We start from the raw sequence: 16,961 nt of genomic DNA, 5'->3' as shown, positions 1-16,961 counted from the left end.
TGAGGCACATATGGAAACATGAAGATCTGGGGTTTCTGGCCCCTTCAGTGACTTGTAATGATGAAACCTATACTCTCAAACTATTTGTCACTGAGTGACAGCTTTCATGAACAACTCAATTATATTCAATCATCTGTTTGACGTTGTTACTAATATCAACAAAATCTGAAGTAACAATATTTGAAACTGTGTAGATTAACGACAGGACTTGCAAATATCTGCTTTCTCAAGCTTGCTAATTTAGGAGAATTATTTCCTTTGCTCCAAAACGTTGTGAAGACGGCAGTCTGTGGATTTACTTTGTCAATATCGGCAAAATGTTGCTGCCAGAACATCATTTTGCAAAAACATATTATTTAAAGCATGACTGACATCTCCACGTCTGATGTTTATCTGGGAGAGTGCAGGCCTCTGGGCCCTTTCTGGACGCCCCCCACCCCAAACGCACGCAGCAGCGGAACCTTTCTTCGGGGAGCCGGGTTTCTGGGGACTCGAGCGGGCGCGGTGCCGGAAGGGCCGTCTGTTGGTGAGCCCCGGGCTCGGAGACGGGTGGCGGTCAGGGACGGAGGATTCCGGTGACGATGAAGCCGGCGGTGGACGAGATGTTCCCGGAGGGCGCGGGGCCGTACGTGGATCTGGATGAGGTTTGTGAGGATTGGGGGAGAGAGAGGGGGTTCGGGGTAAGTGGGAGTTCTGTGGAAAGATGGGGAGGGGGTTGGTGAATATTTGACGAAGTGGGACTCGGGGCGGTGGGTAAAGGAGACCAGAATGAACTGTCAGGGACAGGCCGCCCGCGATACAGGTTTAGGAATTGAACAGCAACCTCTAGGACCCTGCTGTATGCAACTTTGCAGGGGGACAAAATCCCAGGACGTTAAACACAGTTGCATTTTCTTTGATGCATCTTATTAAAAAAAAAGGGGGTGTCCAAGTGGTATCTGGCTGACAGTCATCAGATTGGATAAGGAATCGTTTTGCTTTCCAGTTGGTGTAGGAGTGCAGTGAGATATACGATGAATGTGTTGTCTGAAGCGTGTCGGGGTAAGTCTTGTGATGGAGCCTCCAGGAACAGATAGTTGGCGAGCCAGGGCCAGTGCCGAGTGGTTGTGGATGGCAAGGAGGGAGGAGGAGTGAGAGCAAGGAAACAACAATCAGTGTTTACATAGCTCCGTAAATGTAAACCATCCCACGGTGCTTTGTGGAAATCTTATCACTCAAAAATTCGCAGGTAGCTTAATCAGGAAATAAGAGGGGAGGTGAAAAGTAGGTTATTTGAACAAGTAACTTATAGGAGGAGAGTTTGAAGTGAAGGAATTCCAGAGCTTAGCACCCAGGCATCTGAAGGAATTGTTCCAATGATGAAGGCAGGTGGTATTGTCATGGAGGATGTATGCGATCAGAAGCTCATCTTGAAGTCAAGTAAGAGACCTGTGATCGAGCAATTAAAATTAGGGATGCTTCAGTTTCCAAATTTAAAGAAGTGCAGATGTTGTGAGGTTGGAGGAGTTCACTATGATGGGAGAAGTGAGGTCATGAGGGCATTGAACATGAGAGAGAATTGAGACTTGCTTTGTTGGGATATGTAGGTCAGTGGGATCAGGGAAGATAAGGGTTTGGAACTGTGAGTGAGTTAGGATGGAGCTGTCAAATTCCAGATGAGCTCAAGGAGGTTGAGCATAAAAGGCCAGTCAGCAGAATATAGGAAACACCGAGCCTAAATAATAAAGCAGTTCAGCTCAAGATGTGTTGAAAGACATCATTTCACACAGGTGGAAGTAGGTTGGTGATGGAGGACATACGGGATCAGAAGCTCATCTTAAAGTTAAGTAAGAGGCCAGGGTCATAAATGATTTAGTCTCAAGTAATTGCCCACAAGAGAGATGGAGTCGGTGGCTACTGAACAGAATTTGTGGAGGGATTGAAGGCAATGACATTTGTCTTCCCAGTATTAAGTTTGTTGAAATACATACTTATTGAAAACAGAATATCAGATGAGCAGTGTGACAAATTAGAAGCAATCAGGAGTCAACAGAAGTAGCAGTGACATAAAAACAGAAGGTTCTGGAGAAGCTCAGCAGGTCTGGGAGCATGGAGAAAGAAACGAAGTTCACATTTCAAGTCCAGTATGATGCTTTCTCCAGCACTTTCTGTTTTTATTTCAGATCTCCAGCTTCCGTAGTGTTTTTACTTTTATTGAACTGGTGTTGAGGTTGAGCTAGGTGAAAAGGAAGAAGTCACATATCAGATATACAGAGCAGTAATACAAACGCAGTGTTTCAAAAATATTCATCTGGAGTCCTGTTTTCAGTTCTGGTGCTCACACTTCAAGCAACGTGTATATGTTAAATTAGGTCATATTCTGGGAGGTTGAGTTGTATAATTGAGGGGATTATGTTACTACTGAGCCTGGAAGAGTGCACTGTTACTGTATCTCCACTACTCCATGAAATAAAATAAAAATGCTTTTTTTCCAATTTGCAAACATGAACAATTAAATAAACCCTTTATAAATTGCATTTTTAACCAAATTATAATAACTAGAGTTTTTAATAAACACATTTCATAGTTTGTTATCAAAACAAAACCTCATTAATAAAATGCATTAATTGATTAACATACATGGTGAGGTATACAGGACTATAAATGCTTATCCCTGTAAACATCGTAATTACGTACAATCTTCAGGAAAGTGGGGGGGATTTTCTGCAGAGCTCAACTTTCTGAAAGTAACACTGGTCAATGAGTTATTCTTGAAAATAGAAGGATAAAACATAAGATGTTCTGGATTCTATTTGCTGTTCTGTCACGTGGAGTCAGGTAAATTTTGCATTAAGTAATGAATTAAGTGCATTAATCTTGCATGGTTATCCTAAAGTCTTGTAGACACAGCTTGCTCAGGAAGCACAATCCCGAGATGTTCTTTCAGTCACTGTTTCAAAAAAAACCAAAGAGGTTTCATCCTGAACTGATGTAGTGTTTTCTTTATAGAAATGAGAGATCAGCTAGGCAGTTTGTATGTAGCGGGCTTTTCTCCAACTCCAAGTCTCAGCAGATTTTGCTACAACTGAACCAGGTAAAGATAGTCACTGTTCAAAATTGCCCCAGCAGTGTCTACGGTAAAACAAGCAGTTATCATCAGCCATGTGATTTCTAGGAAGCTTTGTTTTACAAAAAAAACCTTCAGAGTGCCCAGGGAACTTTCAGTGACCTCTTACAAGAAGCCACTTCAAATATGTCTACAAAATGTGAAATAAATTTATTTTTTCTCAATCCTTCAAAACTTCAGTCATCCGAGCCATACTAAGTATAAAGCAAAGTTGTCACAATTGGAATATAATAGGATTCCGTAGAGTACCTACAGAAAAAAAAACATTTCCTTAAGTGGGATTAAAAACAAAAGAGAGAATCTTAAAATTAGAAACAGACCACCAACAAAGAGAAAAGAATGATGGAAATCTGAAACTCTCCCTCAGATGACTGTGGATGTTGAATTTTGCAATCTGAGATTGATTGTTTTTTGTAGGGTGAGTATCAAAAAAAATGCAGCAAGTATGAATAAACAACAATGATTTTCAGCTGAAAATCAATGATGGAAGTGGCTCAATGGCACTCCTGGCCTACTCTTATTCTTATGTTCCTGTTGCAATGGAGCCTTCATTATTTGCACTCCTTTCTTCTGCCAGATGTATTGCAAATCACCCCCATATATAACTCTGCCTGGTTATCTTTTGCTTTTAGTGAACTTCTTTTGTTGTCTTTAAGAACATCACAAATATTCATTTGTTGTTGGTTATTACATACATATCTTCATTCTCCTTCTCATTATTTCTGTGCCACATATGGGACAAAAAAATTTCAGGACTCCTGGAAAAAATGTTTTATAGATGCTCATGAATCAAACAAACATTTGAAAGTGTATTTAGACTGGGACAATTGTGCATGTACAGATTTTGGTTGATAATTCCTCCCCAAATCATTTGTTTTGATAGCCAATTTGCCAAGGCCTTAAACTCTGAACTTCTGTACCAAACCCTCTTTCCTTCTCTTCCTCTGAGATGTTCCTCAAAGCTTATCCCTTTCATGAAACTTTTGGTATTTGATTACAATATCCATATCTTTATGTGACTGAGTGTCAAATATTACTATGAAATAGTCGTATGAAGTGTATTGGAATTTTATTTCATTACTCCACCTGAGAGAAAAGGCATATTATTTGTTTCCTGCTATAATAAAATGGGTGAATACAGTTTAAACTCCAAACTGTTGCACCTTTCTGGTACTTCTCTTATTAGTGTTTTATTTAATAATAAAGTCATGAATGTGCTGTTCTGGGAAGTGAAGTCTAGCTCCTACTCTTATGAGTTGGTTCTGATATTTTAATGTTACTTTTTCACCTTTTACTGATATTCTCGTTTACAGTAAGGCAATGAGTTGTACTTGATTATGAATCTGTCGGCAGTACTCCAGGATATTTTCAAATGGGCATTCTTCATGTGAATGTCTAGATGGGAGTTTTCGCAGCTTGATTGTAGTCACAACATGGCCACATTTGTCCTGTCCTTTACAATGCCTATAATTGTACTTTCCACCTGGAATCAGGAGCAGAAACTATGGCTGATGGTTTATTTCATCCCTTTCCTTTGTAACTGTCCTGTAGTCACCATACACCTATCCATTTAGAATTGAATCATAGAATAATACAGTATAGAAGAGAACCTTTGGCCCATTGGGTCTGTACGGCCAATCTGGAATTATCTGATTCTCTAGCACCCTATATATTTAAGTCATTGGGAGAAGTTAGAATGTGCTATTTTTCCAACGTAGATGAAAAACTTAACAATCTTTGAAGCCCACAAAATATATTGAAATAACTCCAGTCTTTTTCTTTATTTTTCAGGCAGGAGGAAGTTCAGGACTTCTGATGGATCTAGCAGCTAATGAAAAAGCAGTCCATGCAGATTTCTTTAATGGTGAGATAATCTTCAGTAACATCTTGGGACCATTTTACACACTCAGCATTTTTGTCACAAATGTATAGTGGCTGTTTAAGTAGTTTCTGCTTTAATTTGGAAATACCTTTACATGTAGGAGATGTTGAAGTTTGAAACTCTCCCAGATCAGACAGCATCTGTTGAGAGAAATTTAATATTTTGGGTCGTGATAACCCATCATTAATCTTTCTTTTGTTTTTCAATCATTTATAAAGGATGTGGGTTAATAGTGGGTAAATGAACTTAAGGTGCAGATCAGCTGTGATCTAATGGGAATGGTTGGTGTACAGGCTGAAGGAACTGAATGTCTTATTCCTATGTTGTGGTGAGGGATTCATTTTCATTCTTCTGTGACATTCCCTCATATGCAACCATGTGTCCTCTACATGTTTTTGATTGTTTGAAATATATCTCTAATACTTTTGTCCCATGTTGTAGTTATTTCTCGAAATCTCCTACTTTATCTTGTTCTAAGTCTAATGTCTTGATCTGCTAAGTCTCAATTTTTTATGAGTTCAGCATTATCTCATCTGTTTCACTTTCTCAAATCCTCTGTCATCACAACTCTGGTACTAAATCCTCTTCACTAGTAAAGTCCATGGTGGTTGTAAGTAATTCTCCGTATTTTTCATTTCTCATTATGTTAAAATTCGTCTAATGCTGATGTATTTTTGTGAACTGCTGGCCATTATCATTTAGTAAGAGTGGGGTTATCAGAATGGTTTTCCATTACTCGCCCTTAAAAATGGCTGAATTCTAAGCAAAGTGATTTAGTCAACATTTAAGTTACCTTTTCTTAAAAAAAAGAAAATGACCCTGACACAAAAATGTTTTATTTAAAAGTAGAAAACAATAAACTGGTGTTTGCAAATGGTGCACTTACTTTTTAAAAAATATTTTCTGTTTTGTTTTCCAGTCTAGTCAATTCAAAATTGGTTTTCGTGTTACTTTGCCCAAAATTACATTTTTTTATAAAGTATGTCTATACGGCATAAGATGGTGCAGTTATGTCTTGGGATGTTCAGCTGTTATTGGTTTTCCCTACAGCTAGATGGCATGAGCTGTTTGTTGCAGCAGGTGTCAAGTCTGATTTAGACGCTGTTTAAAATAGTGGTGCTTTTCAAGCATCCGATTGTAAAATTTCAGATCAAGTGAATTTGTTTGCTGGATATTAGATGTCCAGTTTTTACGTCCTGTATCTGAAGATGGATATGTGATAAGGTGGCGAGCAAAAGTTCAGCTGCTCTGTCCAGGCTTCACCCCTTATGAGGAAAGTTCCTGCAATATTTTTTCACTTGCTACACCAGCCATCCTCTGGCTTCTTTGAAAAAAACTTTTTAAACTTGAGACAATCTTTCACATCTTGGTAGTTCAGTTTGCATTGCATTCACACCATTCTTAGAACCTTGACAGTCACCAAAGAGCAGTTGCAAGAACAATAGATCAGGATTTCACCATTTTAAAGTCAGACTTTACCTGTCAAGTCTGTGAATTCATTCTTAATTTTATTAAATAAATAAACTGAAAGGGTGTATTTAGCTCCATTTAACTCGAGATATTAAGATTTGAACAGGAAAGAGTCTAATATACCATAAATACAGTGTTGCACTGCATGTGTAGTTTATGATTTTAACATGCAATTTTGCGAATAAAAGTTTAGATTATTTTTAGAGTTGCAGCTAACTACATTTGATTTACCATGAGGATTCCATTCAGAATCCCTGTAATGCAACCTCAGTTTATTATATCATCAATAATTTTTTTTAATAATTACAACAAATGTTTGATACTGCTAGGATTTCACTTCATGACAAGTAACGATTAATTACTCTTTATTACTAGCCTGAAGGTCTTATAAAACAAATAAACTATGTTTCTATTAACTGTTTTCTCCAAACAGACTGTTTTCCTGTAGACAATGCATTATTTCTAAGTTCAAGGGGTTTCATCACTCAGTTATTACTAATAATTTGGATTGCAGTGCCTGAAAGAGTGAGAGGAGATTCACTAGTAACCTTTATTTTGAAAAAAAGTACCATCTTCGGAAACAGAATTCTTAAGGGCTATACAGAAAATGGCATAGAAGTAGGATTAGTTCAAATAGCTCTTCCATAAAATACAACATTGATATGATGGGCTGAGTGACCTACGTACTGTATAATTTGGCCCTTCATGCTTCTTTGGTAATTGTCACCTTTTCACTTCATGCTGACGTCTTGTATGCTTTATACATTGTGATGACAACTGTTGTATTCTCCGTTAAACTGAGTTGAGTACAATATACTGTTCTTACTTGAAGAATTATTTTTATTTAATTCCTCATGACTACTTGTACTGCCTTGACTTCTGTATTCTTCAGTGGAAACTATCTCTTTCTAAATATTTCAACTAAGTGTTATTTCAAACAATCTGACTTATCCAATTCCCCCTCACCAAGTTTGGCAGTTCTACTAGGGCTGCAAAAATATTTATTTACTTGATTTTACTACTTAACGTACTTATTTTGGTTCCAAAATTTCCACTATCAACAAGCCAACATCTAAATGCTCATTTATCCACATTTCATATATTAAAAAATAAAATACTTCCCATTTAAGACATTAAGGTCATTTAGACTTTTGAATTTACTTTTATAGAGAGCAGTGGAGACTGAGTCATTAACACAACTTTGAATACTCTCAAACGTTTGATTTACAAGCAAGTTATAGGGTGCAGGCAGGAAAGTGGAGTTGAGGCCATGGCAGATCTTGGAGTTGAGGCCTATAGTCTTACAGAAATGTATAGCAACCTATATCAATCAAATGGTGCAGGGTGTAGCATATTGGCTGGATAATAAGAAACAAGCATAGACAGATCATTTTCTAGTTGACAGAATGTAATGAGTGGTGCACCACAGCGCTGACACCTCAGCTTGATACAAATATAGAACTGACTTGGATGAAGGACTGAAAGGATGGTTGCAAGTTGTGAAGGACAAAGACGCTAAAAAGGGATATAGGTAGGTAATTGAGTGAAGATCTGGTGAATTAAGTATAACGTGGAAAAATGTGAAGTTGTCCGTTTTAGCTGGAAGAAGGTTGGTAGCTTGCAGAGCTTTGAGGTGTGGAAGCATCTAGGTTCACTATTGCATGAATCACAAAAGGTTAGTGTGCAGGTGAGCTCCCGGGTGAGGACGGATGAACTGGCTCCACTTCTTTGTTCACCCGTACCCTTGATTGGTCACAAGGTTAATTTTTTAAAACAAGAAACCCCCTTGTATCGATGCTTTTCTTGTAAACAAAATACATTTGTTTTGAAAAGGAGTCAGTTTAATCAAGCTTATTGTATACTAAATATAAGAATAACTAATAGTGCATCACGTGTACACTCTGATTAGAAGTGAGTCCAAAAAAAAGTTAAAAGCGTAACAGATCAGCTGCCAAGCCAGTTGTGAAGAATACACAGTAGACATTGAATGAATTAACTTTATTGTCACGTACTCAAACGGGTACAGTGAAAAGTTTCTAAATCACCATTTACAGCACCATCTTAGGTACAAATGTACTTAAGTACCCTCCTTTGTTACAGAATAGAGAAACGAAGAAAAAAAGTTACATTCCAGCTATACACGTTATGATCATACGTTAGAAAAAACAAGAAGCAAAGTTAAAAAGATAAACATCACAGCCTGTCTCTAAAGGCTCTCTGCAGCAGACCAATGCATGAGCTTCCACGTGGTCTGCCAGCTGGCTGCCCTTGTCCCGCCTGGGGCCACTGCAGCCGCGCTCCCGCCTGGGGCTGCTGGTTGCTGGCATTGATAGTTGATCTGTTGATTTTTGGCTTTGTAGGTTAGTTGAAATTATTTTTTCCTGTGTCCTTTTTGGCTGGCAGCTCTGAGAATGAGAGAATCCTGGGGGCCTGTTTCCTTTTGATTGGCTAGCTGACCTCTAGAATTCAATGAAAGTCCTTTACCTGCAACATGGAGGTGACTAGTAGTGGTTCATCGACTGTGACCTTCACAGCATACCAGCGCTTGCATCCATGCTAGTACCTCAACGCAATAGCACATCTTTTCCTGCTAGTACACAATGCACGTTCAAATTGGCTTTTAACCCCTGTTCCTGTGTATTCTCAACAGGGAAAAATGCAAAACATGTCTCTCACCCTGACTACTGTTTTTCTCTCCCATCATATTTGCAATCTGAAATAACTCCGAGAGATTATAGTTCACTTCATAGTGCCTTTCTCCCTCTTAAATCCATCCCTTTGAAGCCTGCATTACACCTCATCAGTTGTGATATTTTAGGGTCTCTCTCTCTCTTTCTGTCTCTCTCTCTTCTCTCTCTTTTTCTCTCTCTCTCTCTCTCTCTCTCGCTGTCTCTCTCTGCCCCTGCCCCCAAAAAGCCACTGAATTGACATCCACAGTAAACTTTTGGCTGTATGTCCTTTTTCAATAAGAAAAGCCATAATTATAAGTTCATACAGTTGATCACCTGTGATCATTTCACGGTACAGCAAATACTTAGGTAAGAATGTTATCGTGTGTTGTGAAGGGAATTGAATAACAGTAGCAGCTTATTCTTCCATAATACAAGGCATGGTAAAACCATTTGGAACATTGTATGGAGGGTTGGTTTCATTCAGGGAAGGATTTAAATGCATTGGAAGCCAATCAGATACGGTTCACTCGGCTAGCATCTTGAATATGTGAGCTGTCGTATAAGGCAAGATTAAACCAGCTAAGTCTGTATCTTCTGGAGTTTGGAAGAATAAAAGGTGACTTAATTGAAACATAAAAGTTTCTGAGGGGCTTGACATCAAAAGGTTGTTTCCCCTTGCAGGAGAAAATAGAACTAAAGGTTCCACATTTATGCCAGATGTTGTTACCTCTTGCTAATTCATTTGCATACAATAGCTCATTAAATTGTATCCATACCTGCAGGAATAACTAGTGGAGGGGAATGGGAGATGGGGGAGGTGTCACCATTCAACTGCCCACTGCTGTCACCTCATTAATAAGCTGTGTCCTCCTGCTTCGGGTGGGGAGGGGCAGTGATGAGTGGGTCCATGGTGCACTTGGAATGCATGTTATGCTCTGGATTTTAGCCCTAGTATTCACAGATTAATTCTTGCCCCTGCTGTCTTGGGCTGTCTGGAGTGGGAAATAAAACATAACTTTCTGTCTCTGCGTAAGGAGCTCTGCTATTGGCAGGTTCCCAAGGCAGACACTCTCCAAAGAAGCTGAATAAAATGCCCAGTCTGAATGCAGGAGGCAGTAGCATACTGATAAGGTCTCTGTTCTTGTTGCTGAAAAGAGTATTTAAATACAATTAATTGATATATCTGGAATAAAATGCTAATCTCAAGAATAACTCTGAAACTATCGGATTGTTGTTTCTTAAAAAAAAGCACTTCTGGTTAATTACTGTTCCTCAGGCAGAAATCTGGAGGAAATTACCCAGTCTAACCTACATTATCTCCAGACAGACCAATACACATGAGTCTTAACTATCGTCTGAAAGCTTCTTTTTATTTATTAATGGGTTGAGAGGTCGCTGGCTAGGCCAGCACTTATTGCCCAGAGGGCACTTAAGGTCAACGATGGAGTCGCATGTAGGCCAGACCAGGTAAGCACGGCAGTTTCCTTCTGTAAACGACATTAGTGAACCAGATGGGTTTTTCTAACAATCAACAATGGATTCATGGCCATCATTAGACTCTTAATTCCAGATTTTTATTGAGTTCAAATTCCACCATGGTGGGATTTGAACCTGGGTCCCCAGAATATTACCTGGGTCTCTGGATTAACAGTCCAGTGATAATACCGCTAGGCCATCGCAAGTATGGGTGTATTAACACCCCATGGATTGCAGCAGTTGGAAATGGGCAATGAATGCTGACCTTGCCAGTGTGCTCATATCTCAAGAATGAATAAGAAGAAACTCCAGTTGTCAAACTGCATAGAGTGATTTAGGAATCTGAATTTAGATTTAAAATTTTTCCAGAATGTGATTAAGATGTACAGAGTTGAATAAAATGAATCAATTTGTTGTTCTGAGAGGTTTTACAGTATTTCAAATAATCAAGGGATCAGTCAGAAACTGGTTGGGAGCCATTACTGACCAACAGTATTCTGGCAGGCTTTAAGTGATGTAAGTATGTTACTGAAGGTAGTTGTCATCTGATGGCAGGAGAACGATTACTAATAATACACTGGAACCATTTTGTCATTTTTACTGATCACCGCCGAAGGCAAAGCAGATCCTAGAGTGAAACTTGATAGACCGTAAGTTTAAGTTTTGCAGTCTGGTTGCCATGGTGGTCAATCACTGAATGTATTTACACAAGGATACAAATATTCTTTTTACAAAATTTACTACACAGAAGGAATAAAACAAATATATGACAATTTGGCAAATTCTTCACCTAAACAGCAATACAAAGATGCAGCCCTTTCCCCAACAATATCCTTTACAGATGCTCAATTATCACTCCATTCTTAACTTCTAAATTTCTCACTAAGCTGATGAGTTTGGCAGCGATGCCTTTCAGACATGCTGCACATGCACCAGATGTGATTCTCTTCATTCCTGTCTCTCCCAGAGACACACGTGTGCAGAGTATCTCCCTGATTCTTTCCACTGAACCTTGAGAGAAATTCAGGGTCTTTTCCGGTCATTTTCTCTGGGCTGCTAGAAACTAAAGTCGTCTTTCCAGTTTGAAGACTTCATTAACTAAACTGCCCTTCTGCTGATGTGAAACTATTCTTCTGAACTGGAATGTGATTCTGGCCTGAAAATCATTTGGGTTTCTGTAGTTGCAAGAGTTCCAGTTTATCAATGTTTCATCAAGTAACTTCATGGGTAGTTTGTTAGAGTCACATGCTTTCTTGGAAATGATATTTGAACCAACTGTTCAAAAGTCACTTTCTGAATACTTCTTCAAAAATGAAGACTTCTTCACAGAACTGAAAACTAAAATCTATCCCATTCTATCGAATCCAAGTTCCCTAATAATAACACTTTCCTATAAATTGACATCACACAGGCCAGATGGGTTACAGATCAATCATAACCCTAAGGAACACGCTATTATTTTACATTAAAAGAAGACTTATATTGCTTTTAACATTTTTTGTACTAATTCATTTATTTTAATATGTTCTTCAAGTTCCCATCGTAGCCTGAAACTGTATGAAAATTATAGATGTATTCAAATAAATTCACAAGATTCAGATTATTTGCTTGCTTTATCAAAAATCAAGACATAGGAACAGGAGATAGACTGTTCTGCCTGTGGAGCTTGTTTTTATTCTCTTAGAACATTGGTGATTATCTACCTCTCTGCCACTTTTCTGCACTTCATACCCCTTGATGTCATTAGTTTTCAGCAATCTATCATTTTCTATTTTAACATGCTCAGTGATTGAGTTTCTGCTGTCCTCTGGCATGGAGGATTCAAATGAAGAAATTCCTCTTTGTCTCATCCTTTTGCCTGAGATTATATCCCCTGATTTTAGACTCTTGATCCATTGTATCTACATCCAACGAATCATGCTGTCTGAAAATGTTACAATTTTCAATGAGTTCATCATTCTAAACTGTAGCGAATACAGGCCTAATTTGCTCAACCCTTCCTCAAAAAGCAATCCCATCGTCTCAGGGACTAATCTGTCTGTTGAACTACCTTTAAGTGTATCTTAGATAAAGGGCTCAAAACTATACACGATGCTCCAGGTAAGTTCTCACCAAGACTCTATACGACTTCAGTAAGGCATCTTTATTCCTGTACTCAAATCCCTTTACTAACATATCAATTGCCCTTTTGTTTTTTAAATACTGTGTTTGCCCTTCTGCTTTTTGTACTAATCCTATAGCTCCAATTACTCAGAGTTTGCATGTTATATTTACAGAGGAAATTACTTAGCCATATTAAAAATGATGAATCGCTGTAAAATCATTAATTTTTTAATAGGTACTGAAACACTTTGTGGGCAGTACGATTCCTGTGGATATGAATTTCTTCAAAGCTGAAAATTATAACCTTTGTTCTGTGGTGCATTTTTCTATGGGTAGCAGTTTTCAAGTGTTAAACAGTTATGTGCAGATTGAGATACTGTGGCGTGGCAATGAAACACTTTTTTTCTCGAGCTGTTCCCAAAATTTGGCTGTACTTACAACTTGTATTTTCTGTTCCAACAACCAAGGTTGGTTGATTCTAACATACTGATATAGACATTGTCTGCACTGTTACACTTAGATTGCATGAAGATGCAAGTTAGAAGGGTTTCCCGTATCCTGTGTTGTTAATACTGCAACCATGGAGGGTTATCTAACAAATGTAGGACTGCATTTATTTTAATCTTTCTACTGCCTTTAAAGATGCTTTTCTTCCCAAGACTAGGAATGCAATGGTTGTCCTGCTTGTGCGTGCCAAAGCAATAATAAAAAAAAAGTATTTTTGTGAATTTTTAAAAATCTTTTGAAAATGTTCCAAAAGATTGTTTGCTTTTTGTCCAGAGTTCTCATTTAATCTGTTAAAGATTTTGACAGTGGGGTCATTGCAAATCTTGCTTAAATAATTCTGTGGTGAGTATTTGAGACCTTATTAAAAAGTGAATGCAACGTAATATGAATATTGACTTGAAGTTTGTTAGATTCTATGGTTAACTGACCTGACCTAAACTGTACAGGGATCCCAAGTTTCAGTCCTTCCATGTGTCTAACATTTTAAACACTGATTCATTTCAACTAATTCAATCGGATTAAGTGGGTTCCACTGACAGGAATTTGTGGTTTAGGGAATGAAAAGGCTTCAGTTGAGCGTTGCTATGAAGAGCCTTCTTCTTGTTCAGAAACAGTGTGATTTTTAGGCTTTGCCGAGGTCCCTCACTTTACTTGAACAAAAGCAAAATACTGCTGACCCTGGAAATCTGAAACAAATGCCAAATGCTGAAGAAACTCAACAGGTCTGGCAGCATCTGTGGAGAGAAACAGAGTTAACATTTTGAGTCCACGATGACCCTTCTTCAGAACTGTTCTGAAGAACAGCCATGGTGAACTCAAAATGTTAACTCTGTTTTTGACTCCACAAATGCTGCCAGACCTGCTGAGATTCTCCAGCATTCTTGAAGGATCTCTGAGGAGAAAGCAAGAGTTAATGTTTCAAGTCTGGTGACTCCTCATCACTAGCAGTTTTTGTTTTTGTTTCAGATGTCCAGTATCCACAGTTTTTCGATTTATTTTACTTCAGCATTGTGTTTGTTCCTTTACTTGTCATGGCGAACAATTTTTAAAAAATTCATTCACAGGATGAGGGCGTCACTGACCAGGTAGCATTTATTGCCCATCCCTAATTGCCCTAATTTGAGTCATCCATATTCCCAATTAGCCACTGAAGTCTCTAAGTAAGCTTTTCAATTTAGTGCCAATGTGTCATCCATAGTGGGTCTGGAGACATATATAGGCCAGACCAGGCAAGAATGGCAGTTTCCTTCCCTAAAGGACATAAGTGAACCAGATGGATTTTTCCGACAGTTGACAATGGGTTCATGGTCATCATTAGATTCTTAATTCCAGATATTTTATTGAATTCAAATTCCACCATCTGCCATGGTGGGGTTTGAACACGGGTCCCTAGAATGTTATCTGGGTGTCTGGATTTACCACTAGGCCATTGCCTCCCCGATGAAGGTATCTAATTGTGGGAGCAGTTCCACTCTACTCCTCAGTAATCAGTGGCTGACAATCTTGGCTAGAAGCTCCCTATTCGTTTTTGCTTTCACAGTCTTAACAGTGCTCTGCCAGTGCATAACTTCCATGTAGCCCTACACATTGGCACTAAATTGAAAAGCTTACTTAGAGACTTCAGTGGCTAATTGGGAAATGTCTGTTGGTGTGGTCGATATAATGAAGCACAGTCTTTCTTCTGAATCAGGCTATTATGTTTCTTAACTGGCAGTATAAAATATAGATAATGGATAGTATGAGTAGAAAAAGACCCAAGATCTTGCACCACAGCATGCATGAGATGTCAATTCTGATATTGAATGTGGCTACAGCCTGATATATTTTTTTAGAAACTGAACAAGAGATCTAGTTCAATTACACTGCAACCCCTTGGAATTCTTGGAGCAAAGACATTGTCAATTTCAGAATATCCTGGATTGTAGAAAGACTTTAAATACCTATCTATAAGTGTGTGAATGGAAAGTGCCATAGGACTAAATACTTATCTGAAACAGAGGATAAAACATAAAACAATATAAATTTGTTTTACTTCTCAAATGTATCATCCATCTATCCACCTCAACATACTGTACTAAAATGATACCGGGTCTTCTTCAGACATTTCTCAACAAGTGATGTTTCTGAACAATAGATTTCCAGGCTGGAGAGCTTCCAGCATAACAGTGATGAGGTTGATATAAATTAAGGAATCCTCGACTCATTTGGTGCAGACTGCTGATGGTTGGGTCTTAGAGGAGGGAGCTTTGCAATTTGCTGTGCTACACTTGGCCTGGGAGTGCTTTTAGATACCTGAATTGAGAAGCATTCAATCTGTCTCAACAAATGGTGGGAGGTGGAAAAATGTCATCCAACATGTCTTGGACTCCGACTGTTGACTGCGATCTGTGCGAAGCTTTTCTTGGAGCTTATGTTCTCTTTACTTTTTGCTTACAAAAGGGAAGTAGGATAAATCAGACACGTGTGAGAAATCTTCTAAAAGAAAATGATTGAATTCATAAAAACATAAAGATAACTCAGTTTTTCTAATTTTGATTGCAGTTGCAAATTAGGTGCAATAACTCATGGGTGGAAGATGGAGAGTGTAAGAGAGGGAGGAAAAAGAGAATAGAGAAAGCATATAGTGTATCTTGATTTGAAGATATTAACTGTACTTACTGTTTAAACTGTTTAGATTTTGAAGACCTCTTTGATGATGATGATATTCAGTGATTTGTTCTCCACACATCATCTGAACCACCGTGCATTTTCAAACTTGGGAGAAGGGAAGAGAATGGTCAACACCTTGAAAAGTCTGCTACTAATGTTCTATGCCCAAATGCTGAAGTCAGGACAACTTCTGGAGCGAGAGAATCTACATCTTACAAACGTGCATAGACTTATGTACAGTCACCATGTTAATTATTTTTGACTTTGTAAAATTATGAATTAAAGGGAAATGTAAAATCTCATGTTTGCTTTGAAAAATAGATTACAGATGTGTTGCAGCTTATTTTTCCTACAGACCTGACACTCCATCAGGAATGCAACATTTTTGAGGTTTTTCAGATCCTAATCACAGTTAAAAAGTAATTGAAGGGCTGAGTCTTGCAAAACACCTGTTGGAGTACATAAGTTGCTTATAATTTTTGAGTAAAGTCTCATTGTTACTTCTGGTTACACAAATAACTTCATTATCATTTAAGTTCTGTGCATGTAAGCAAGCAGGTTGTATAGGATATATTTTGTTCAAAAAATTACATGCTGGGAATATTACAGAACTGTGAAATCTGTTAAATTCACTGAGGCTTCCAGTTTTCTCCTGGAGTTTGATTCGGATGTGAAATGCACATCATTTGAATACCTAATTATCACAAAAATAAGGACAGATGAAAGAAGCAATTGAGCCCATCTAACTCGCCTTTTCATGAGAGCCAATGCTCATTTCCCTCAATATCCAGCTGCTTCTAAATTATTTCAGTTTGCCTGCTGTGTCTGCACCTGGAACACCATTCCAAACTTTGATCACTGTGTGAAGAAGTATCTCATGAGATTAGTCTTGTACTTGTTTCTAATCAATTTTTTATGTTATGGGGATGTGGGTGCCACTGGGAAGGCCAGCAGTTTGTTGGCCCTCCCATATTGGTTGGGCACCATCTTGAACTGTTGCGGTCAGTGGTGTAGGTGCATCCACAGTGCTGTCCCAAAAGTAAGTTCCACAATTCTAACTTAGTAACAGTGAAGGTTTGGTGATTTTGTTCTGAGT

General features: G+C 38.4%; 1 protein-coding gene across 1 annotated transcript; it reads left to right on the top strand.

Annotated features, from left to right (window-relative positions):
• Positions 1-481: 481 nt before the first annotated feature.
• cops9 (COP9 signalosome subunit 9) lies at positions 482-16,167 on the top strand. Its single transcript, XM_020511084.2, has 3 exons — positions 482-644; positions 4,898-4,970; positions 15,891-16,167. Exons 1-3 carry the CDS (start codon positions 582-584, stop codon positions 15,926-15,928), a joined length of 174 nt encoding a protein of 57 aa, XP_020366673.1. The 5' UTR covers positions 482-581; the 3' UTR covers positions 15,929-16,167.
• The last annotated feature ends 794 nt before the right edge of the window (positions 16,168-16,961 follow it).

Source organism: Rhincodon typus, chromosome 13 (genome assembly GCF_021869965.1).
Source record: "Rhincodon typus isolate 14 chromosome 13, sRhiTyp1.1, whole genome shotgun sequence".
NCBI classification, from domain to species: Eukaryota; Metazoa; Chordata; class Chondrichthyes; order Orectolobiformes; family Rhincodontidae; genus Rhincodon; species Rhincodon typus.
Note: the sequence above shows the minus strand (reverse complement) of the source record. Positions and strands in the feature narration are given on the sequence as shown.

Bases quoted from the DNA above. Each gene is read 5' to 3' on its own strand.
- cops9 (XM_020511084.2), top strand. From the start codon at position 582: ATGAAGCCGGCGGTGGACGAGATGTTCCCGGAGGGCGCGGGGCCGTAC. The intron at 645-4,897 runs GTTTGTGAGGAT...TTTATTTTTCAG, and splicing joins CGTACGTGGATCTGGATGAG to GCAGGAGGAAGTTCAGGACT. The intron at 4,971-15,890 runs GTGAGATAATCT...TAAACTGTTTAG, and splicing joins CCATGCAGATTTCTTTAATG to ATTTTGAAGACCTCTTTGAT.